The sequence below is a fragment of the Phaenicophaeus curvirostris genome, chromosome 9, assembly GCF_032191515.1.
Source record: "Phaenicophaeus curvirostris isolate KB17595 chromosome 9, BPBGC_Pcur_1.0, whole genome shotgun sequence".
In the NCBI taxonomy this organism is placed as follows: Eukaryota; Metazoa; Chordata; class Aves; order Cuculiformes; family Cuculidae; genus Phaenicophaeus; species Phaenicophaeus curvirostris.
The window spans coordinates 19,934,988-19,959,308 of record NC_091400.1 but is presented as its reverse complement, the minus strand read 5'-3'; the positions used below and the strand labels follow the sequence as shown (position 1 = coordinate 19,959,308).

The 24,321-nt window shown below is 47.3% G+C and overlaps 1 protein-coding gene across 3 annotated transcripts in view; it reads left to right on the top strand.

The window, feature by feature from the left end:
* Positions 1-24,321, top strand: part of NDST2 (N-deacetylase and N-sulfotransferase 2) — a 92,520-nt gene that overhangs the window by 56,103 nt on the left and 12,096 nt on the right. For all 3 annotated transcript variants that reach the window (XM_069863680.1, XM_069863679.1, XM_069863678.1), the window contains exons 2-6: positions 12,382-13,779; positions 19,735-19,822; positions 20,027-20,181; positions 21,692-21,877; positions 22,290-22,418. In XM_069863680.1, the coding sequence (XP_069719781.1) occupies positions 12,787-13,779; positions 19,735-19,822; positions 20,027-20,181; positions 21,692-21,877; positions 22,290-22,418 (1,551 nt within the window). In that variant the 5' untranslated portion in view covers positions 12,382-12,786. The remainder of the gene's footprint in view (positions 1-12,381; positions 13,780-19,734; positions 19,823-20,026; positions 20,182-21,691; positions 21,878-22,289; positions 22,419-24,321) is intronic.

Genomic DNA, 24,321 nt, shown 5'->3' with positions numbered 1-24,321 from the left:
AGCTGAGAAGTGCTAGAGGACTATTCACCTTTTCTCTGTAATCTCTTTCTCTGGAGACCTCGCAGTACAGCAGTGAGTGGCAGCATCCCCATCTTTATGGCTGTGCTGGAGTTTATGTTTTACCCAGGTAACATCAGGAGACAGATTCATTCCAATATGTTCATGAAGTGCGTTGCTGCTTAGGGTGTTTCTGTGTAACGTGACCCTCGTTTTACAGAAGGGCTTGAGGAGTGCGTAACTGCATTGAGTTAACAGTGGAATAAAGGCTGAACTCAGTCTTACTCTCAAATTCCCTCAATTTTAGGATGATGTCTAGCTCTCTCCCAGAGGGCACATGGAGAGCTCTCATTGTCTGAAAGATGATTCTTGAACCTTGCTCATGGATCGATGTGCAAAGGGGAAGTTGAAGATGTTAATATCCCACCTTTTCTTTGCTCCTGTGATCCTGCTGTTCTTCCCTCTGTCCCCTGTGTAACTGACAGAATCAGAGAGGGCACTGGAATCTCCCAGTGCTGGTCTCCTGAGCATGGAGCCTTCTCTTCTGGCTCAGTTGTGGAGGCTTCCTGGAAAATCAGGGTCTGGATGAGAGGACAAATTAGGGTCTTCCCAATGTGCAAGGCACAGCACTTCACAGAGAGCAGGGGCAAAGTGAATGTGTTTCAAATCATTGCAGAAACACTAACAGAGAGTCATAACAAAGACTGAATTCTACAATTCAAGCAGAGGCTTCATTTCTTTGTTGTGTTAGAAAAGAGAGCATGCCTTCCAAAAGGCTGTAATCTCTATATTCCAGCTACCAGATTAATTATGTAAGAACTAAGTAGACCAAATAATTAGTTAAAATTAATTGTGTATTTAACTTTGAAATTAATGTCTCAAATTTTAAAAGATATTTATCACTGAGTATTTTTTACTAACATAATTACAGCTCTTCAAAGCTGCTGTCTACCTGAAAACGACTTAATTTTTATGTTTTGGCCATAATGACAGAGATGATAAAAAAATCGGGGCTTGGATATTCAGACTGCCTTTACTCGCTGCCCTTTGCAGCGATGTTCAGTCAGAAAAGAACAACAAAGGTCTTGTTTGAAAGCATAGTGTTCATGTAATCTGGGGCTACTCAAGAGCATTAGTTATTCAGTTCTAGCATTGCTGCAAAGTGGAGTTTGAATTACTCTAGCGCTCTAATGCAGTTGTTTCTCTCCTACCACATCTGTTTGAGATTTTGTTGTGAAGTGATCCAAAACCTACAAAGTATCTGTTACCTCACTGAGATCAGTTAGCACATTTGTACTTGAGAGCTCAATGTTAGTGATGAGATTTCAGCATTTAGAATGCTTTCTTGTGGCTGTAGGTAACCCGCCCTGCAGCTCTATTGCTACTCTGGCTCTGTGTGGGGAGGGGTTTGCAGCTGGAAGGGCAGAAAAGCCCTGTAAGAACAGAGTTGAGGCGTCTTTCCTCCTAGTGCAGCCCTTGCCTTTGTTTGATCACAGCTGCTTCTGTCTGGGCAAAGGGAAGGGATGGATGCAGTTAGAATTGCAAGGGTATTAGATTTTCACAACCAAACCAGCAGTGGTTTTAGTCAGATATGGATGGAATAATGCCATGATGTGTATGAAATAGTAAAGACGTTGAATTTTGGCCTTTGAAGCTGTATGAGCCCTCCTCCTCAGCATTAAACACATGCAAGCAGGCTGGTGTATTTCTTTTGGAGCGGCTTTGGAGATGAGCTGTTAAGCCTTTCAGACCCTGCTTCTTTTGGTTATTGAAGAACCTATGGTTTTTAAAAGTAGGCAAACTAAAGCTAATATCTCAGGCAAATTCTGCCTGTAGGCGCATCCTCAATCACTGTGAGCTGTCATTTTCTCCCACTCCCCTCTGACTCCCTGTGTACTCCTCCTTTATCTTTTCCTCCTACACGGCTCTGCCTTTAGTTTCGTGCTGCCTCCTATTCCTGGAACAGTCTGCCAGTGCCTGCTGCCAGATCCTCCCTCCCTCCCTGTGCACTGGTGAACCTCATTCTTCCAGCAGTCGTTCCCAAGTTCTTTACTTAACCAGTTGTGTCTCTGTGTGCCATCTTCCCCATGCCTGTTGTTCTGGATCATTTCTTAGTGAGATAGCACATGTGGCAGGATGAGGGAGTGTGTTTGCCTCTGTTTCGGTGAGCGCTGTTTGCTCTTTATGTGATGATTGATAATAATTCCCCTTCCCATTCCCAGTGCTGGATCTTTCACTTAGTGTGCTGTTTTCTGTGTTCTATTAAAGAACAGCCCTGTTTTATCTCAGAGTGGTGCCAGGCTGTGGAAAATGAGTGTGTGTGTGTGTGTTCCAGCCAGTGCTGTCAGCTGGCCTGTTGGTACCAGCAGAGCTCAGCCGTGTTTGTCAGTGAGCACGAGATGGTGACAGATGACGCAGGGCCCTGGGTGGATCCAGTGATTCTCAGCACCATTACTGTCCTTGCACAGTGTCACTGCAGGGGTGACCATGGTGTGGGGCCGTACCTTTCTCAGCACGGACAAGCTTGCAGAGGCTTGCGTGGGGATTTATTCACTTACTCTTCATGAAATGGTTTTGGGTCCTTGTTTGTGGAACAAGTCTTACCACAAAAACTCTGCAGAAAAGCTAAAAACCCACCGTGTTGTTATAACGGCATGTTGGGAGGTGGTTGTGTTGTACGCAAGTAGTGGATCACACCATCGGGCTTTGCAGGGATTTTTATAAGCTACAGACTTGCTCCCAGGTGAGGCCAAGGGAAGTGGGATCTCCTCCCGGCTGAACACTGTGCTGTGCAGGCTGAAGCACAGTTCCACCTGAAGAGAAGGTCAGTTCTCCAGCAGGTCTGCTCTTCCTGTTCCAATGAGACATGGCAACCTGATCTTTGGTTTTTAAGAACAAGTTACTGGGGTTTTCTCTTTTCAGTTCAGGTATTTGAATCAGATTAAAAATTTATTTAAAAATAAATAGAAATGTTGCTTTAGACTAAGTTTCATAATGAACAACATTCTGAATACTGCTGAAGTCTCGCTTCTGATAAATCCAACCTTGTGTCTTCCTCCTATGTGTGAAACAGCAATAGTTTCATAATGGTTTAATCCTACAGGTACTTACATGGGCTTGCAAAATGGCACACAGGACTCCCCCCTTCAATATGGACATGGGAGATTCAGCATATGTTTTTCCATTACCAGACACTAAAAGTAGACTTCAAACCTAAATTTCTTTATGCAAAACCCAGTTTCTCTTCAAAACAAATAGTTTCCTGTTAATAATGAAAAATAAATCAGCTTTTCAGGAGTTGAATATACTTTATTGACAGTTTTACTACCTGTAAAATTTGGAAAACAGTCTCCAAGACTGCTGATTTAGCGCCATCACTAGGCACTGTGCTGCTTGCAGCACCCAGATCCACTTGTCTCCAGCTGCAGTCCCTAGTGGAGGCATACATTGTGCTCACAATTCTTGACCTTTCCTCCCAGAACTTTAGTTTGGATAGATTTGATTGCAGATATGGCAGCTTTTGCTCCTGAGCTTGTCTGTACTGTTAATTAGGCTGTTAATGAGGTCCTGTACTTATTCTCTATTTTAAAGATGTAGCTTCATAGCAGAAAAAAATTCTGCTCGTAATCAGTTGACTAATTAAAAATGTAAGAATGTAGCACCCACTTCAGCAATTAAGTCTATGAAACAGGGGGAAGGTGAAGAGCTAGGGATGTGTAATTACAGGGCAGTCTAAAATGAATTAATGAAATTAAAATTAAATCATTAAAATGAATTAATATAGATGTCTTTTGAAATAAACTTTCTTTCTCTATGTTGACTGTCTACAAACAAGGTCTCTGCAGTGGGGAACAGGCAGTGCAGTGTTGGAATCCTTGTTAAACAAGGTAGTGGGCACGGCATGGTGTTAACCGTGGTGTGGAGGTGAGCGTGGTTTGCCTGTGTGGCTCTGATTTCATAACAATTACAAACACAGATGTTTTGAGAGAAGATTAAATGGTTCCACCCACACAAAGACAAGAAGTCTAATAATAGCCACAACTTTTTACCACCCTCTCTCTCTGGCAGACTCCCTCCTGCTGTCACTTACACATCCTTTGCGCACTGAAAACCCACTTGTGTGTGAAGCTGCTGTAGGATCCATCACAGCTGTAAGGACCTTGTAGGCTGGAGATGCTCTCACTCACTGTGTGTGGCCTCTCTATCCACCCTCTTCCTCTGGCACAGGAGCAGCCTCTGCAGCAGCACCCAGACAAGCAAGCAGAGGTGGTCAGAGACGGCCCCCAGGTTCAGCCTGGAATCCAGTGGTCACTGGAGAAGTCCATAGTCATCCAGCCAGTCCAAAGAGAGGCCAGCAAGGCAGAGCGTGCTTGTGATGTGGCTTAGGTCACGGTCAGAGCTCAGGCACAGCTTGCAGGCAAGCAGAGGCTGGTCAGGGTGTTTGGAACTGCTGGTGTGTGCCGGGCCCTGACAGTCTTCCTTAGAGTCCACCCCTCGAGGTCTATTTCTGCCATGACCCTTGTGAAACCCAGGTGATTATTTTTGTGGCTCAGGTGGCCATGAAGGCTTTGTGAGGGCAACAGAGCACTTTGCATTGTTCCCATCCTGCAAAGCCCAGGCACTCAACTACTGTCTGAGCCAGCCTGGGTAATCTCCATAGACTTTGTCATCCCTTTCCTACTTAGCCCACCCTTCTTCCCTCTGCTTGTTTTTACTCACTTTGCCTTTGCTAGGTCAGATTTATAGCTTGCTTATATCCCTTTTACCTCCTCTTTCTGAAGTGGATTTGCACTCTGTTAAAATCTGTCTTGCAGTAGCCAGGCCAGCAAAAATGTGAATATTTTGGTTTTTGAGTCCAGTAGAGTTATTTATTTCAATCACACCAAGGTCATAGAGAACCCCGTGTTAGGAGTTACAAAGGCTGTGAGATGTGTGGTTGGCTTTACAGGGGATGGCAGTCTTTGAACAGGCTGTGAAGGCAGGCAGGAGGGAGCTGCTGTACGCAGCTGGAGAACACGTTCTTGTACAACCCAGGCAATCCTGACCACCTGAGTACCAGTGCAAACACGCTGGGACAGTGAGGTTCTGTGCTGTGTGGTAGAACACACTTGCAGCTTTCTTCCAATGTCAGTTCAGATGAATTTATAGTGTAACAGTATTAACCTGTTCCCTAGTGTCGTATGTTCCAAGATAAAATAGATGGGGGAAGAATCATAGAATCACAGAATGGTTTTGATTGGAAGAAACCTTAAAGATCATGTGCAACCATCGATCCAGCCCTGCTAAGTCTGCCACCAGACCATGTGCCCAAGTACACAATGTCTGCTCATCTTTTAAACTCCTCCAAGGATGGTGACTCAACCACCTCTGTGGGCAGCCTCTTCCAATGCTTGACAGCCCCTTCAGTAAAGAAATTCCTCCTAAGAAGATTAGCTCCTATGTTACCTGACAGGAGGATGTAATTGAATAGAGCAGAGCAGTCTCTTGCTAATTGAGGTGAAATTTTTCACATATAACTCAAAGGATGGGGAGGCTGCTTTCACAGCAGCTGCAGATCAACGCTTATAATGTACATTTCTGTATTAACACACTTCACCACTGTCTGACATCCAGTTGTCTCGGTTTTGCCACAGTTTGACTGTATTTGCCCACATGATGAAGTTACTGGAGAGAAGACAGCAGAGAAGATGTTTTGCTTTCTGCAGCAGGATCATTCGTCTGCTTTGTGATAAGCAGGGCATGTGCAGGAATGGAAATTTGGTCCTTGTCCATATCAAATGCGGAAGGAACTGCATTTCTTTCCTGTTCTCACAGTTGAGTTGAAGATGTTCTGCTATGATAGAGCATACTTGTTGATTACTGATGTGAGGAGGAGGGTGAAGATGGGGTCTTCCCGCCATTTGGGTGACTGAGATACTCCCTTCCCACCCGTGTGGGTTTGGAGAGCAGCTTGGAGTGCCTGTGGTGTGGTATGCTCTGAACTGCACCAACTCCAGTTCTCTTCCCACCACTCCAGGCGGCTGCAGAACGGAGCTGGCATCTCACATCATCCCCTGGCTTGGGAAAAGGATGAGAGTCCAAGCACACGCAGGCCTCTGTGTCAGGAAGAGCGCTAAACAGAAGGAAGGGAAAGTCCAGAAAGAAACTTCAGTTCTTGTGGCAGCCTGGTACCCGTGTTAGAGCTTCAGCAGCACATGAAGTAAAGCAGTGAGGATGCGCCTTTGGTTACCTCTGTGGAAAGTGCCTCCTTTCTCTCGTAAGCAGTGGTACTGCAGAGACCTGCAACCCCAGTGCAGTTCCCTCCCTTCCACTGGAGGAAAGCTCTGACTCCTGTGAGCAGTTCTGCTGCCACAATACCTGTGGTTGTTCCTTTCCATTCCAGCAAAGGTGTGTAGCTGCCCAGGTGAGTATAGCTGTGTTCAGTAGGCAGTGTCAGCAACAATGGAAGGCTGAAACTTTGACTGTTTTTTTAAACAGTTCTTCGGGTTCCTGATTTGCACATCTGAAAAACAAGACAATGGCTGTTTCCCTTTCCCACATTTGTCCTCTGCCAAGACATGGTAAGACATTGTGATGGTGGCATTCAACTGGAGGGAATACCTCAATGTAAAAGTTTGACATCCCCTTGCTGCTGAAAATAAGTCAGGTTAGTTATAATAACACAAAGTAGCAACTGTGGTGTGATGGGGACAAGGCAGGGAGCTACAAAGGATACTTTCTGCAAGCTTTTGTGAGGCACTTTCATTTCCAGAGTAAGAGGGTTGTTTGCATTTCTCATAGGTAGTGCTTGGCCAATGACATTGGAAGGGCTAAACCTGTTGTTACCTTTTTTGTACTTTGAAGGAGTAAGAGAGCGAAGTTGTGCTGTAAACAAGGTTGTCAGAGGAAGGGCTGTATCATGCACTCCAACAGCAAGAGCCTTGCAGGAGTCGGGGGATCCCCGAGGAGCTGGCCTGGCACAGTGAGCTGGCCACTCCAAGAGCTGTGCCACCCTGGTGCCTTCAAGCTTCATCGTACTGGCTTGAGAGTGAATGCAAGCTTGCAGCTGGGTTCCCACTAGGCTGGGCTGAGGGGAATTCATGTGGACCTGTTGAGCATGGACTGCAGCTCCTGAGGAAGGCGGAGTTACATACCTGTCTGGGGAAGATAATAAGCAAATAAAACCAATTATTACTTCATTGTACAGGTCTCCTCTTATATCAGACTGGCAGGTTCCAAGCCAGCTGGAAGCTTTTGCTTACTACAGGTCCGCACCAAAGGAGCCTGTTGCTGTGTAAGGACCTGCTGGAGCAGAGCACAGTGCTGGCTGGAGGCCACACCACCCGGCTGTTGGAGCAGCATGGGCACCGGCAGTGTTCCTTGCCTCTTTGATCTCAGTTTTGTATTCCTTGGGCAGTCTCTCGCTGCAGGGTTTGACAGGCAGTGAGTGCAGGCTGAAACACCCGCCTGCAACCCAGTAATGCGCTTGGCTAGTGGTTGCATTACAATGAGTCTGCAATTCCCACAGTATTTTTTTATCCAATATGTGAAATACAACCAGCGTTTTTCTCCTGAGGTTCCACTAATGCATTTGCCGTGTGGCTCCATGTGCACTTGCCAGGCTCCCCTCCTTCATGAGGGATGGGGCTGTACCTGGGAGCCTGGCATACAGATACCACTGCAAACAAGGGAGGGGCTGCAGGGTTTCACAGTCGCAGAGGAAAGAATTTTGCATTATGATGACACCATTAAAGTGGAATGGGTTGGAAAATCAATCAGATTCCTTCTCTGATTACTGTGTAACTCAATTATTGCTGTCCCTCCGGGGCCCAAGGCAGTCTTGTAGGAACGGCCAGAGAGACCTCGAATTAGAGTTGCTGCGGACAAAGGCAAGACCCTGCAGCTGAGCATTCCAGAAAGAGGGGTTATGTTATGAATAATAAAAAGGGCTGGGGAAAAGTACTCATGACACTGGTTTCTAGTGTGGTGAGATCTATTGCTCAGCTAAGGAGAACTGGGTATGGCTGAAGCTCTTGATAGAATTGTCATATGACACTGTTATCTTCCCTCTGCCTTGGCGTAATGTGCCAGCAGCCCCAAACACACACATTCTGGTCCCTGGGTTTGGGCAAGTACTGGTCTTGAGCGTTTATTCTGGTCCTCCGCATTCATTTCCAGGCACTGGAAATATCTGTGGGTCACACATGAAAACCACACAGTTCTGATTGTTATCTTGCTGTCACATCACATCAGTTGCCCTGTGGCTTAGCAGCTGATAATTCACCAGATGGTTTAAGTTTCACATTAATGCTGCGTATCACCAGGAAACAGAATATCTCAGTTTGTAAAATGTTTGTCTTAATGTGGGTGATTTGCCGGACAGCTGACCTCAGCGCCAATGCGCTGCGATCTGGCAACGCTTCTCTGGCAGGACGGGAGCCTGCTGAGCCTGCGTCCTTGAGCTGCAAAAAGCTGCATCCTTGCTGTGCTTCCTGACTGCTGCCTTCGCAGTTCACACTCAGGCAGTCAGAGGTCGGAATGGACCTGAATTTATCTCTATAACTGGGAGTCTGTGGTGTCAGATTCTAAGGAGTTTGATCTCAAAAGAGGACACAGGTATTTTCCTTTAAGAAGGCGCTGTTTTCAGTGTGATCTTTTCCTTTCTTCCTTTTTTCTTATGGTATAGATCATCCTGGGCTTTGTGTTTTGGGGATGGGTGGTTTCTGACAGCTCTTTCACTGTTTAATACAAATTTTGGTTGGTATTTTTGTTTTGTTGCTTTTTCTCTCTTCATTTGAACCCAAACCAGCTGATGTGGTCCCCAAAGAGCCGAGTGCCTACCATGCCAGCTGGCTTGCCCTCATGCTGTGAAGCCTTGTTAAAGAGATGGGAGCTGACAGATTCTTGAGCAGCAATCTGATACTGGCCTTTTTTTTTAATTTGGTTTTTTAGATCTTGCCCATGTAACAAACGGGGCTTGTTTAGTAGCTTCGCTAGAGGGTTGAAAGGAGCCATTGTTATCGGAACACTGCAGTGATTCACAAGTGCCCGGCAAAGGGGTTTCTTCTCCCTCGCGCCCCTCAGCTGGGCACTGCAGGTGTAGCAGCCTCGCGTAAACTCCAGATTGATCCTCATTCCAGAGAATCATCCAGTTGTCTTGTGGTTTTCATCTTTAAACCGATAACCAGGAAACTGAAACTACAGCTCTTGGCAAAATAGAGACCCAGTTCAACACTGAAACTCAAGTTGGAGAGGTGAGGGAGTGTAACCAGGGAAGAGAAGTGTTCTCCAGGTTGGTGTTTTGTGGGTAGAGAGTTTTAAAGGTAGTACAGTACTTTGCCAGGCTTTCGCATATATCCATGTACTTTCAGTTTTCACTGTTTCTGTGGTGTTTATCTTACAAGTTCTACCCCAGAAATGCTTGGATATTTCTGCAGGCAATGCACGAGCTCCTGAGCTTGTATGTCCTTCATTGCATTTCTTTCTCCTGACAATACAGCTTCTTGTCTAATACATATTAACATAATGAAGCTTTGAATCCAGAATAGTCAAATTTTTCTTTTTTTTATCCAATGGGCTTAAAAACCTAAGGGCTGTGAGCTATTTGGGAAGACACTGCCTTGCAATTCTCAGCCAAAACTGAGTATGTAGGAATCTGAGCAGAGTCTTCCATGGATTTGTTACACAGGAGTAGAACAAAGATCACACCTCATAGCAGCTGGTGTACCTGTGTATAGATTGTGTCCTTCAGGGGATTCACCTCGTAAGAAAGATCCAGCGTTTGTTATATGTTTCTGTCTAACCTCTCTACCCTGCTGAATTCCATCCACGTCCACGGGTTCCTACCTCTTCTGGTCAGTGCAGTTGGAGTTCCAGTGTTGCATAGCATGAGGGTGGCAGCATCCAGGTCTTCCTCACGAAGTCAGTGGGATGGGAGAGAATCACTGGGGAGGGCAAAAAGGTTATTTTCATGCTTGCTTTTGGAATGTGACACATTTTTGGGTAATGTGCCAATGCACTGGTAGTCCCAGTGTATCACTGGAACTGGGCTGGCCTTGAGCAGGAGTTAGAAGCTGTGTCCTGCACTCAGTCCTGAATCATGCGTTCAAAATCAGTTGTCGGTTTAGTAACAGAAAAGGAAAAACACTGACTTCTGTTTTTTACACCTTTGCACAGTAATTTCTTCCCTTATTTCTCTTGTGCTTTTCCCAATAGAAAGGTAACAGTATGTAGCAATAAAACTGAAAGATGATAGGTTGCTGGGGTTGAAGCAGCACATCTCATTGTCACTGGTTGTGGTGATTTCGAGAGCTGTCTCTGTCACTGCAGAGCACCGCTTGGGGTGGGGACTTCATCCATTTGAAGGCTGGGGAGCAGAGCATTGTAGTTTTTCTAAAATCCTGATTCATCCGCTGCCTTGCAGCGTGCTCTTCACTAGCCTTTGCTGTGTCTCAGCATCTCCAGTGGAAAATGGTTTCTGTACAGTCACAGTCTGCAGCTCTTCTGAAGGCTTTGTTGGGCTAAGGTTTCAGTGTGCCCCACACAAGCCAGGCCCTGCTCCGCCAAGCTCATAGCATAGAGCTTATTCAAGATAACGATCATTACAAGCCTTGTGTAAACAGCACTCTGACTAGTTTCCATCTACTGTCACAAATTTAGCGATATCATAGAATAGTTCTCTTCATAGAAAATTAGCTTGGGGGTTTTTGTCTCAGCTTCAAGCTGTGCAGGCAGTTTGGAAAAGAGCCTGGTGGGAGTCTTTGGAGTGGGACTTCTGGCCTCATCTGTGACCTGATATTTTCCCTGACTCAGAAGGGATTTTTTGCTGTTTAGTAATGCACATTACTAAATAAACATCTGCCTCACAAGTGATTTCTTTTCTGGTGGAGCAAAATAAGCATCTGCCTCACAAGTAGTTTCTTTCCTGGTGGAGCTAGTTCTTAAACCCGGATTTTGCTGTATAAAAACCTTAGGTCTGTCTCAAACTCATGGACAAACTTGTCTTTTAATATTCTTTGGTTTAGCAGGGTGATAGTAACAAAAAGGCTCCAAAGTGGGAGGAATGAAGAAAGGATGAGGAACTGTTTTGGTAGTCACTCTCTGTGATGGTTGCCTTTGTGCCTGCTGGCACTGTGAGCTGCACCAGCCGAGCAGGTGGTGAGAGGTGTCATTCACGTGGAGCATGTGTCGGCAGGAGCGCGGGTCTGTGAGCAAGTGAGGTTTGGAGAGAGAAAAAGAGGTTGAACTTGTACGTCTCAGCCATGACTGTCTTGGTGAGCAGCACCTGGTATTTGGGGTGTCTGCGATGTGCTGGGAGGAGCAGTGGGTGCTCCTCACGCTGTGCCTGTGCCCCGGTGATGGATGCATGGGCACTGCTGCTGTAGGTAAGTCACACTTCTGGTACGGGAGAGAAGACACAGCAACTTGATTTTATTTTTAAACTAAGGAGCAAATTAGCTGCTTTCCCTGGTGTTTATGTTTTAGATGGCTTGGTGTTTGTTGGCTTTGTTGAGCATTTTATCCTAGAAAAATAACAACATATGGTGAAATAGTCTGCTGCCATAAACACAAAATGGGAGGTGAGAGCGCTTTGTAGCAAGGAGCACTCCCGTATGTGAGACCAACCCAAGTTTACATTGTGCTGTTGGTGGTTTAGAACTGGCTATATGCTCTTCAGCAGCGTGTGAGGGTAGGGGAGACAGGTTTCAGGAGATGTTTTGTTACCAGTTGCCAGTGAATCAGTTGGCAGCGATTAGGTGTGCAGTGTGTGGGCGGGCTGTGTGCCTGTGGCTCTGTGGTGCTGGAGGGATGGTGCCTCCCCGCAGCCATGTTTTGGAAGCCCTGGAAGAAAGTGAGCTCCCTGGACAAGTGGAGTGGCATTCAGAGAGGGATGAGAACCATGGAAATGGGGAGCTGATGGGCAGGAGAGCTGGTGGGAGTTTGAGGCACCTTGCTGGGATCTGGACAGCAGTATCTAGAGGGCCTGGGAAGTCACTGACAGGGACTTGGACTCATCATCACTAGTACGAGAACAGGGCAAGGCAGAGGATGTGAGGACTCTCTTCTCCCCTGCTGGTTTTGAAATACAGGCTACAGTAAAAGGGGTTCATGTTTTTTGTTCAGTGGCATAGAGAGGAAAGGGGGAAAGCCATGTGTGTTGGCTCTGTTACGTGCGGTGTGTGAGCATCTCACCCAAGGCAAGTGGTGAGTCCCCATGTCAGGACCTTTCTTCCAAGGGCTGTTATGGTTATTCTGCCAAGCTTGTGTACAAATGCTGTGCGTCACTTCCGCTGGCAGGCAAGCAGTGCTGCTCACCTTGCACCTGCTGGTCCTGCTGTTGCATTTCAAGCCCATTAAATACCGTGAATCCATACTGAGAATTGACTTTTTCCTTTTAAATTGCAGGATGTGAAGAGAAGATGCCATCATGTGAATGCAGAACAGCTAGATGAGAAACAGGGTGCCTGGGAAGGCTGAGCTGGAGCTGCTTGTGTGCAGGATGACAGACTGATCTGCTGCAGGAGACAAGATTCAGGAAAGCGCACTCTTCCAAAGGACTTTCCCAAGCTAAAGAAGAGTCACAGAAGGAAGCACGCAATGAGCGATGGGAATTGAGGGCCATGGTTACCTGAGATAAATGGCAGAACCCTGGGAGTCTCGCCTTGTAGCTGTTTGCTTTAGCTTTGTCTCTCTCCGCAGCTGCTGTTTCTTTTTTGCTAGCTGCTGCTGGGTGCTGCTGTGGCGGCACTGGAGATTTCAAGAGCGCCGTAGGTGCACAGTGTGAGGAGGGGGTGGGCAGCCCGCCTCACCATGATTCAGTTGTGGAAGGTGGTGCGGCACGTGCGACAGCTGGAGCTCCACAGGTTGATCCTGCTGCTCATCGCCTTCAGCCTGATCTCCATGTGCTTCCTGGCTTATTATGTCACCAACAGCCCCAAAATCAAGGAGCCACCACCCCTGCCCTTCAGTGACTGCAGCAACCAGCACCGTGTCTTGATCCCACCCCAAGCCAGCTGGAGGCTCACAAAATCTGTGGACACGTCGCGCACAGATCCTGTGGTGCTGGTCTTTGTGGAGAGCATTTACTCCCAGCTGGGGCAGGAAATAGTGGCCATCCTTGAATCCAGCCGGTTTAAATACAGGACAGAGATCGCCCCTGGCAAAGGGGATATGCCCACCCTGACAGACAAAGACAGGGGGCGCTACGCTCTTATTATCTATGAGAACATCCTTAAGTATGTGAACCTGGATGCTTGGAACCGAGAACTTCTGGACAAATACTGTGTAGAGTATGGAGTGGGGATTATAGGCTTCTTCAAAGCCAATGAGAACAGCCTGCTCAGTGCACAGCTCAAGGGTTTTCCCCTTTTCCTACATTCCAACTTGGGGCTGCGGGACTATCACATCAACCCGAGTGCTCCCCTGCTCTATGTCACACGGGCTAACGAGGTGGAGCAGGGTCCCCTGCCTGGCGATGACTGGACTGTGTTCCAGTCCAACCACAGCACCTACGAGCCGGTGCTATTGGCCAGCACAAAGTCCTCTGAGTCTATTCCTCACCTGGCCACCCACAAAGCGTTGCATGCCACAGTGGTGCAGGACCTGGGTCTGCATGACGGGATCCAGCGGGTTCTCTTTGGCAACAACCTCAATTTTTGGCTGCACAAACTCATTTTCGTGGATGCCATTGCCTACTTGACTGGCAAGCGCCTCTGCCTGACACTTGATCGCTACATCCTCGTCGACATTGATGATATATTTGTGGGAAAAGAGGGCACTCGCATGAAAGTATCTGATGTAGAGGTAAATCCTCCAGAATAACTGCAGGCCCCAGACAGATTCGGTGTGTGTGTGGTATGCTAGGGAAGTCAAGGTTGCATTTAATCTGAATGAAAGAGTTCGTTTGCAATCACTCTCACCTTACACAGTGTTAGGAAAAGATATAGGAAAGTTGGAGAGATTTTGTGGTGGAAAGGGGAGTGAGACAGGAGAAAGAAGAGGTTTGGAGCTAACTCTGTCTTTTCAATTCAATTGAAGCTGCATGCCTGACACAGCTCTTATTTTATGCCATTATTTACTTACTTGTTTCATTCTTTAGTAATTCTTTAGAGCCCCTCTGACCGTAACTCTGTAAACAAACATTTCTGAGCAGACAGTGGTTTTATATTGTACAGATTTAAGGAAAATGCTACAATTTTCTTCCTTTTGCTGCAGCGTCCCTGTGTTTTGAGGGGCTAAAATGCTCTGATCACAGTCTTATCTTGGTCCTAAGCAGGCCCTGCACCTTCGAGTCTAAACAGGGAGTGATTCTCACCTCAGTAGGCTTTATGCAGGTGAGAGACCCGTGTGAGCAAATGGGGGTAGGTTAGCAAAGCTTTTGGAACAAAGGCTGCTCTAGTGACGGTAAAAACAAACCCAGACAAGATAATTCCAAAAGATGCTTTGTTTGGGTTTTAACAGGGTGAAATGGAGGAATAATCCGTGATCAGTAAGCATAGAATCTCAGGCAAAGCAGATAAACCACAGATTCATCCATTTAAAAGAAGCTCTCTGATTGCAGAGCTGCGAGAGGTTAATGAATTTGTGTTTTTTTAAAAGCAAGCAATAACTATATGGATTTGCTGATCACCTCTTGCCACGGGGAGAGCAGGGGATGGAACAGTGATGAACAGCTGGCATTTCCTTGGCCTTTGATATGAAAGCTCTGTTTCAGGGCTGTTATCTCAACACGTAGCTCCTTATCTTAATGCTTGGATTAGAGTGGTCAGGGTAGCGGTTTGAAGATTGGATGCTGTGTGAAGGTGTAAAATTAACTCTGCTGTCCCAGAGAGCCTGTTTGCCATGTCTGGGTCCATGCTCAGGGCCTGCCCAGACACAGTGACTGCTAAAAGAAAGCACCGAGTATCATTTGGTCGGCTGTGTGCCCCCACGGTGTATGTCCTGTGCAAGAGGGGCAGTGTTTTTATTTGGGATGCTTGAAGGAAGGCTGAGGAACTGTGTTCTTTATAGAGGAAAAAATGAATCAGCCTTGTTTTTACTTTATCAATAACAACCCCAGAGGCCCTGGTTTTGCTGCAGAACTCCAGCAGGGTCTTGCCACCCTCGGTTGAAGTGAAACAATCTGCTGCCACCCAGGGAAGCCATTTTCCCCTTGTAAAGTTTACCAGAGATTTGAGCTGCATGTAATTAAGAAAACAAAATTTCAAAGAATCCATTCTCTTCTTAGTTATATTATGTGTAGACTCCTCTGAGATCATAATCCTTGGAATCTGCCAGACCTCCGTGGAACTGCCCAGCAAAGATGAGTCGTTTATCATGCAGAAGGATCTGGCTGTCATGATCCTTCCTGGTTGTCTTTGAGTATGAGGAAAGAGGATTAAGTAGATGAGTTTTTGCCCCTCTTGATAGTAATCTCTACAAGGGCAGAAGTAGTGAACAGTCATTGCTAGCAAGTCTGGGAGCGAGTTGAGTGAAAACCAAGGACAGTTAAATCATTTTGGATTGTGAATGGTAAGGCTGGAAGAGAGAGAGAGTCTAGTGATGGGGGTTGCCAGACAGCTCTCGCCTTTCTCAGTGGTAGAGGATGATCTTAGCTGAAATACAAGTATCCAACAGTCTAAGTGCCTGGTTCTGACATTGTTGGGGAGGCAGCAATGCTAGTCCCACCAGAGCGTTCTCTTGGCAGTGCTGCTCCAAGCTGTGCTAGTGCTGCTGCTGGCAGTGAGGACACTGCAGGAAATGCAGAGAGTGTGCCTCCCTGTGTCCACAGGGGCAATTTCTGTGGAGAAGATGTTCCTGCAGCATGTTCCTAGCATGCTTTGCACAAGCGTTTGAGAAGAGGCTGTCCAAGCACTCTGCTTTCTTCCTCCATTTTTGATCATCCCTTCCTCTTTGTCCATGTGCTGTCTGCCTAGACTCATGGAATCCTCTCTTCTCAGCATCTGACTCTCGGCCTTATTTCCCCCTTTCCTTTTGCCTCCTTTTGGAAGGCCCTGAGGTGGGGAGGCGATATTGAGGGTTTGTCTGAGACAGCTAAAATCTCTGCAAACACTTTTGGAAGTTAGAAGTTTCCTTGCTCTAAAAGCAGAGTTGTGTGAAGGCTGAGCCCTGTGCCTTTGTGGTGCCAAGGACCCTAGGCCATCTTAGAGGAGGTCCCAAAGAAGCAGCCGAAAGAGACTACAGTCAGGGAGGGTACCGGGGCTTCCTCTCATTGCTTTCTCACTTACAAAATTTTTACCCCTTTCAGTCTCTCACTGAATGGCATGAGTAGCCTGTAGCAACTGTTGAGTCAATCTTTCCAGATCTGTCATTGAGATTATGTAGATTTTTTTTAAACTGGTGCAACAAAAGGCAGGATTTTAAGCTTTTCTCTAACATTTGCTTAGAAGTAAATGTTTATCATTATTATTTGCGATTATAAACAAGCCCTTTTCAAAGTGATGAGCATCAAACATCAGGCTGAAGTTGAGCCCTTTTCTGCGTTGTGTTCTGAATGTGTATTGGAATGTGGATGCCTGTCACTTGGCCTGTGGCACAGCTGCCCCGGTTAGGTTGCAAAGGCCTCCAAAAATGCGGATTGTGAGTTGCAGAGGATGTTCTCTGATAGACCGTGACAAACATGAGGCAGGTCTGGCCTGGATGTGGCTTATGAGTTCTGGTGGTTGGTGCTGGCAACCTCTTGGAGATGCCCTCTGTTCCTTCCTGGGACGAGCCTTGCTGAGTGTCTGGCAGGGGGCTGGGGAAGGGGTCTCTCTGGCTGGTGAGCTTGGCTGCGGCTTGGAAGCATTTGTGGAGGGGAAGATAGAAAATACAAACCAGAAATACTTGGAAGGACTTGAGGCAATTTTCTAAGGTAAGGAACTTAGCTCTTTAGTGACGGGAAGAGCTACAGTGCCAGCCATGTGAGCGATTCAGTTTGTTAAATATGCACATGAAGATGTTTGTGTCTGGCCAGTGATTTCTTATCTTAATGGAGAGCCTTTTGTTTACGAGTCTCAGAGCGCATTATGGATGTGAACAAAGTGCTACTTGAGTCATCTGTAAGATATTATTAGTGCTCTCGTGTTCACCTGACTTTATGAAAGAGAAACAGAGCACAGGGGTGTCGGAGCAGAGAGAGGTGCATCTTCCCTGCCCCTTTCTGCTTGTGGATTGTCTCGCCTTGCACGGCTCACACACCGTTGAACCCACATGCCAGGGAGCAGTGGTTGCAGAATTGGTTGGAACACATTTCCCAGTATTTGCCTAGGCACCTTCATCTCTTCTGTCCTGTGCCAGGGAAAGGCATTTTGTCAAACCTGTGCCGTGTCACCTGGTGGGTGTGGATGTGCAACAGGCCCAGCATCAGCAGACAGGTGGCACACAATTATAACAACAAACCCACCAGGAAAGCAGGGCTCTGTGACTTCAGAATTTCTGCGGTCCCCATGGTTCCTCTCCACTCCCTCCCGGACACAAAGCATCAGTGCTTGCTGGAGCAGGGCTTTTTGGGATTTATCATCAGCCAGATGTGTCGTCATGGTAACCCCAGCCAGGCTCTAAATCTCCCTCGGTGCAGAGGAATGCTAAGCCTCTTAGCCGCTGCCTTTCCTCCCTCCACCTTCCCTCCTGAGCCTGAGGAACTGGATGTGCCTTTCAGGGCAGCACAGAGGAGCAATGAGGCTTGGGACAGCTCTGGGGACAAGAAAAGAGGGCGGTACTTTTCTGCCTGAGATACTGGACAGTGCATTCAAGGTGCCAGTTCGGGATTTGGTGCTGTGTTTTCATCTAGCTGGCAGAGGGGGGCTTGTTCGTAGAGTTGTGCAGCTCTCAGTCTGTACTCCCTGCTGTGTAGGATGAGTCCCAGTGGCTCATAGGGTTATGGGAGGGGAACCCGACCTTCCACTGCCTGTTCTGGTTCTTGTGCGGTGAAGGATGCTTCAGCCATCAGCGCTGCTGGCATATCAACTTTAAAAAGCACTGCCTGCATTTGTGGAGGGTTCTGGAGAAGCCACGTGCCATATGTTTCTCAAAATAGTACACTTGGGTGGGGACAGGGTATAGGATGTGGTGGACATGTAGCCTGAGCTGGGATCTTAGACGTGTGTCCTAGGCAGCGTTTGATGTCGCTGTGGAGGTGGGGAGGGGGAGCAGATAGTTAACTGCGTCCCTAGGGAAAAGTCTAAAAGCTTGGTTCCTTCAGAAGGAGCGCTGAGAGTGCCTGCAACACTGCAGAAATCATGTGTCTGGTCCCCCCACCTTGCCGTATGCAAGAGGTCCTGGGCTGCTTGCCTTGGGAGTAAAAACACCTAACTTCTTTGCTCCAAGGTACATTTACAGGAAACTGCAGAGGTTATAATTTCTAAATGAATGTGATGATCAGTGCTTCGTCAACACTGTTCCGAATGTCAGTGGCAGCAGGTTTGTCGGGCTGTCTGTAAGGAGTGGGTGTCCAGGCTGGTCCCTCCAGGAATGAGAGCCTGCCTTTGTGACTTCCATCACCCTGGGAGCAATGTCTCTGAGCAATACCTGTGCAGGGTGAGCCCTCTGGGGACCATTTAGGGGCTCTTTGGTGCTTCTTGAGCTGGCAGCTGGTGCAGGAAGATCTGCCCATGTTGTGGAACAGTCAGCGTGCTTTCCCCGAGTTGCTGTGCTTGCATTTAGCCCAAGTCTGCCGTTGAAAGGTCAGCACCTTCACCTTGGTGTAGCCACTGAATCATTGCTTCCTTAGGAAAGCTATTAAATCTAAATGGCTGTCTGGGCAGGGGCTGCCACTGTCCCCTGCCAGCAGCACTCCTGCCACAGCCCTGTCTGATCGAGAGCATCACCCACAGGGAGCCACACCGGCGATGCTTTCCCCGAAGCAGCCGGGCAGAGCATGCATCTCAGGGCTTCTCTCCTTTTATTGATTTCCAGCAGGAGAAATTTGGCTGGAATTTGTTTGTGCCATACTTGCCTGTAACAAGCTGAGCCTCTGGGTTTTTTTTTTACTGTCGGAGCTGCCAGCTCTCTTACTGTGGACACTGTTGGACCTTGGCAGTTGTGGCACACGGCTCCTTTCTCTTGACTATAGCAATTATTCTGGACATTGAAAGAAAACAGAAGTGAGCAACAGAGAACCTGTAGGAGATGACGTGGCTGTGAATATTAGCTTCTCCGAGTTTTCCTTCCAGAATCCAGGAAACTTTCTTGCAGCAAAAGGGTTTTGGCACTTTCAAAAGGACACAATGCCAGGGACACCTCCCTGCCATGGCAGAGCTCCTTGCATGGGTAGTTCTGCGAATCCACCTTTCCTCTCTAAATAAAAGCACCTGCCTTTTGATTGTGAAGTTACTGTTCACAATATTACTGACTTGTCTTCCTTTGACTGTGCTCCATGTGCTGCCCAATCCTCCCTGTCATTGTAGGCTCAGAGAAAGGGCCCCAACCAACGTGGGAGAGGGAGGGAGTATTGAGGTTTAACCTGGAAAGAGTAAGGGATCTGTGGCTTGGGAGTTAGATTTATTGTCCCTTAGCCTTAGCACAGACACTGTGGGTCCTTCACACTGGAGAACATCATCTGACCATGGGGTTAAAGTGGCATCATTTGGCACTGCAGGACCACTTCAAGCAAAGGCTCTGTATGTGGAGTGCTTGGCTCCTCCGCTTCTCTCCCAAGGCAGTGGTGCTTCAGCTCCATACCCTGCAGTGCCTCTGAAGACTGGACTGGGCGCCAGCGGGGCACAGAAACCTTACACAGCAAACAAACATGAACGTTTCCTTTTTCTTTCATTCAAACAGGCTTTACTGAGCACCCAGAACAAGCTGAGAACTTTAGTCCCAAACTTCACCTTCAACCTGGGCTTCTCAGGGAAATTCTACCACACAGGTAAGGCCCTGGCACCCCTTTATCCCAGCACCGGTGTGCAGCCCGGGCTTCCTCTGTGTGTGTGTGCGCGCACACGTGTGTAACACATCAGAGCATGGTTCTCTGTTCAGATGACTCAGCCTTGCAGGGGATCAGCTGCTGCCTTGATACGTGGAGCCCTTCATAGGCCCTTTGTTCATGCGCGTCCTTTTCTGCTTTCTGTAGGTACAGATGAGGAGGATGAGGGGGATGACATGCTGCTCAAACACAGGAAGGAGTTCTGGTGGTTCCCTCACATGTGGAGTCACATGCAGCCTCACCTTTTCCACAATGTCACTGTGCTGGCAGAGCAGATGAAGCTTAACAAACAGTTTGCTGTGGTAAGCGGCACCAGTTTATTTACTTATAGTGCTAACACTTAAATATTCTTTTCCTGGAAAAGCTGTTTGGACCCCACTGAACCCAGGTACTGGTCTAATAACTCAGCTGCATTTAAGAAAGGCAGTTCTGAAAGGTTAAATTGGTGTGTGCCTTCTGCACAGGCAAGAAACCCCGCTTGTGTACCTGCCTGTGCAGGGAAAGTGCTTCCTGGCACCTGCATGGCCCCAGGCAGCGGAGGTGCTGCTGTTCCAGGGTGCAAATCCCAGGGCTCTTGCTTGCCGATGTGTGAACTTGCGGCATTACCATTCAAATACAATTACTTTACAAACCCTGGCAGCGAGAAAGCATTTCCTTTTCTGTCCTTATTCAGTGTGGTTCTGTAAGGGAGCCACCTGCTCAGTGGTGTAACATGCTCTGTGTGCTAACAGCCCTACTTCTGGCCTCCCCAGACCGTGCTGAGCACAGTTGCTTATCTAGGAAGTCCAGGGGAAATTCCCTGGGTTTTGGCAGAGGAGGGGGAAGCCTTGAACATCCCGCATTGCTGGAACAATGCCCATTTGATGCTTACAGCTCAGAGTTGAATGTAGTGTACATGTTTCTGTGAAAAGAAATGTCCTCTTTGCCTTCAGCTTGGTTCTTTTGATTGTAATCCCCTTGGGAAGCGCAGGCTGCTGCCTCGTGTTCCCATGGCACACACAGATTAGGAATGATCTTGAATTCAGAGCACAGTTGCAGCATTATAGAAACAATTTAGGCTTCTTCTTTTCCTGGTCAAATAACAGTGCAGTCTTTTGCAAAGAGGGACAAAGCGCAGAACACAATTACACATATTTAACATAAAGCAGGCCAGCAGTGGGAAGGAGGAGGTTGCTGCTTCATTTAGGGGCTCTGGTTTTATTGTGCAGCACCAGGGCAGAGCTGTCATCGTTCATATTGTTACCAGAACCACACAGTGGAATTAAACCCCATGAAATTCAGGTATTTCTTGTCATTTTAGTATGGCTTCAGGCTCTGTATCTTCACCCTCAATAGTCTCTTCAAGTCTGCTTTTCTTTGAATTGCTGGAGACAACACAGATCCCAGTCATCGTTTACCTTTTCTTTTCTATCAATCAGTTAAGGACAGGTTGTTTTCCTCCTCCAGTGACTCAAATTTTGGCATTGTGGGAGTGAGGCGTGTCACTTAGCAGCATTGATCAGTTTTTAGTAACCAAGGAGCCTGGCCCGATGCCTGTGAATTAACGTGGTTTGTCAGACCTGCAAGCTACAAGACCATTTTCACAGCAGCTGTTGTTCCCGGTGCTGAACATCCTCGTTGACAAAGAATCACCCTTACATTTCTATAGGAACAGAAAACAAGAAGTATGAGCAGTATTGCAGGTTTCCCAGGCCAGAGAGTTTTCCTGTTCCTCTCTCACCTTGCTCCATCTTAGAGTCTGTTGCTAAATATGATTCTTATTAAGGATACTAGTTAAATATGGAATGATTGAGCTTCATATTCTGCTTCCAGGAGCATGGGATTCCCACAGACCTGGGCTATGCTGTGGCCCCCCATCATTCTGGGGTTTATCCTGTCCACACACAACTCTACGAGGCATGGAAAACTGTTTGGAGCATTCAAGTAACAAGCACAGAGGAGTACCCACACCTACGGCCCGCCCGGTACCGGCGTGGATTCATCCATAATGGAATCATGGTGAGCACAGCTGCGCGAGCAGCTTGCTTCCCTGCCTGAGGGATGGGCCCCTAGTGACCTGCATCTGAGACATTGATCTTAATATCACCACTTTGTTTCTAAAATCATGAAGTGCAGCAAAGAGAAGAAGCTCGGCTGAAGCTGTTTTCTGTGTTTCTCAGTACGTTTCAGAGGTCAGGCCAGAATGGAGAGCAAAACCAAGCACAAGAAGACCAAAATGAGATCCCACTGATGTGTTTGCACTGTGATCAGTAAATGGTTGGGAGCAAGATAAAGAAGAGTTCTTTGAACCCGTGTTGCTTGCATCGCTTGCTCTTTATGTTGATCCACAGAGTGCTCCTTTGACATATTCACATGTGGATTCTGCTGCATCTGCCTCGTATCTAACTGTGCTTTTCTCTGACATTGCCAGGTCCTGCCTCGACAGACCTGTGGTCTCTTCACTCACACTATCTTCTACAATGAATATCCTGGTGGCTCAAAGGAGTTGGACAAGAGCATTCGTGGTGGTGAACTTTTCTTGACGGTGCTCCTGAACCCAGTAAGTTCATATGGAGGGGGAATCTGTTCACGGATGTCTTGGCTTATACATCTGATGTGGGAAAGGACTAGATCCTATGGGAGATGCAATAGAACCAGCCAGCACAGTGTGGGTAGCTCCAGCATGGTGCTAAGGAGATGTGGAAAAGAGGACCAAGAAAGCACGTGCTAGTTAATGCTGCTTTGCTTCATGCACTGCCAAGGTAGCATCAGTGTGGAGTGCTGACAAGTACCACACTCCGTAGATGGAAACTGGACAGGGTGACACGCTGAGTGTGGCCCAACGTGGAGTATGTGTTACCTACGCATCCTCATGAGTCAGAAATGAGATGTGCCTTGGCTCCTCCTGTCCCACACACGTCTGCTGTCTGTTTGCTTCTCCTCTGGCTCATTGACTTGGTCTGTTTGGTATAATTGCTTTCTCTGGGCTTTCATTATGGAGCAGTCTCCCCTTTCTTTTAGTAGGTACACTTGAAATAATTCCTGCATGCTGGTTTTGTGATATAGCTGTCACCCTAGAGCATTCTGGGCAGATGTGGGTCTAACGTAGGTGTTTCTTTTTCCCTTTCAATACTTGGCAGTTCTATCAACCCACCAAGCTAGTGTAGTACTGTCCACATCCTGCAGTCCCCTCCCAGTTCTTGGCCCTGGAGGGCAAATTCCATGAGTTTCTCACTTTCCATGAAACTGGGAAGATGTACTTTATGGCAAGGGACACTAAAAAAGCAGTCATTTCTAGAAAATCCTGAATGGATAGAACTAGGAGATGAAGCTTTGTAGCCCTCTCCAACCACAGATCACACTCCCTCACATTCCTGCTAGTGGGCTGCAGCAGGAAGACACGCTGCTCTTCTTGATTGTACAGGACTTTCTCAATTCCCCACCTGAGATTGTTTCTTACTGAAGCCAATTTGGCATCTCTTGTCCTTGCTTCCTCTGGATGGATGCTGCCCTGCTAGGTTTAGATCATGGTTTTTGGAATGTCTGCCTCTGTAGCCCTTTCTGAACGTAATAATGTTTAGTCTCCTCTTTTCTCATGGCTTTCAAATCTCTGCCTTCTTGTTTCTCCTTTACACAGCTTTTCCACCAGCACCTGAGTGTGGCAAGAAACCACACGAGCAGATCTGGCAAAAGTAGGTTGTTTCTGCCTGGGGAACCCAATCATTGAGTACAGGTCTGTGGGGTTTGTCCTGTAACATTGGTGGCTCTGCTTACCATGTTTTCCTTCATTCCTGCTTTCTTTTGCATCTTGATTTCAGGGTTGGATACACAGCTTTAGCCACTTTGGATTGGGGTTCTAATTGTTGATTAGAAAATCAAGCTTCTTCCCCCAGTGAGCTTAGTGTTTAGTGCCTCTCTACTCCTAGACGTAGAACTGAGATAGTGGAAAGACCCTTGTAGTGTGCCCTGCGTGTGTCACACAAACAGGCTGTAGTTTACAAACAGGCCTGTGACCAGCTCTGGCTCAGTCTGTGATCTGCAGAAGGGATGGGTCTGTAACAGCCCCAGCTAAAAAGCTGTGGGGGATCGTCCTTCCTGGTCCAGAACCTGACCTTCCTTCCCTGAGGTCTGGAAGCCAGCCTTGTGTCCCTGTTGCCTGAGACAGAACTGTTACCTTTACACACACAAACCAAATCTGCCTGCTTAGTAACAGTCTGTGGTGAGGAAAAGGCTGTTTTTGCATTACATGGGGGGCGATCAGTCAGTTGGAAAGAAACCACTTTCTTCTCCATGATCATTGCTTTTCTGGGCTTCTGTTCCCAGAAGTTGGGTGAGCTCAACCTTGTCCAACTTCATAATTGTCAGACCTTAGAGAATGCCTGCAGGAATAGCCTTTGTGGGATGTAAGAGCTCTTGGTTTCTCTTGGAAAACCACTCGCTAGGCTGCAGTTCAGAGCTGATGG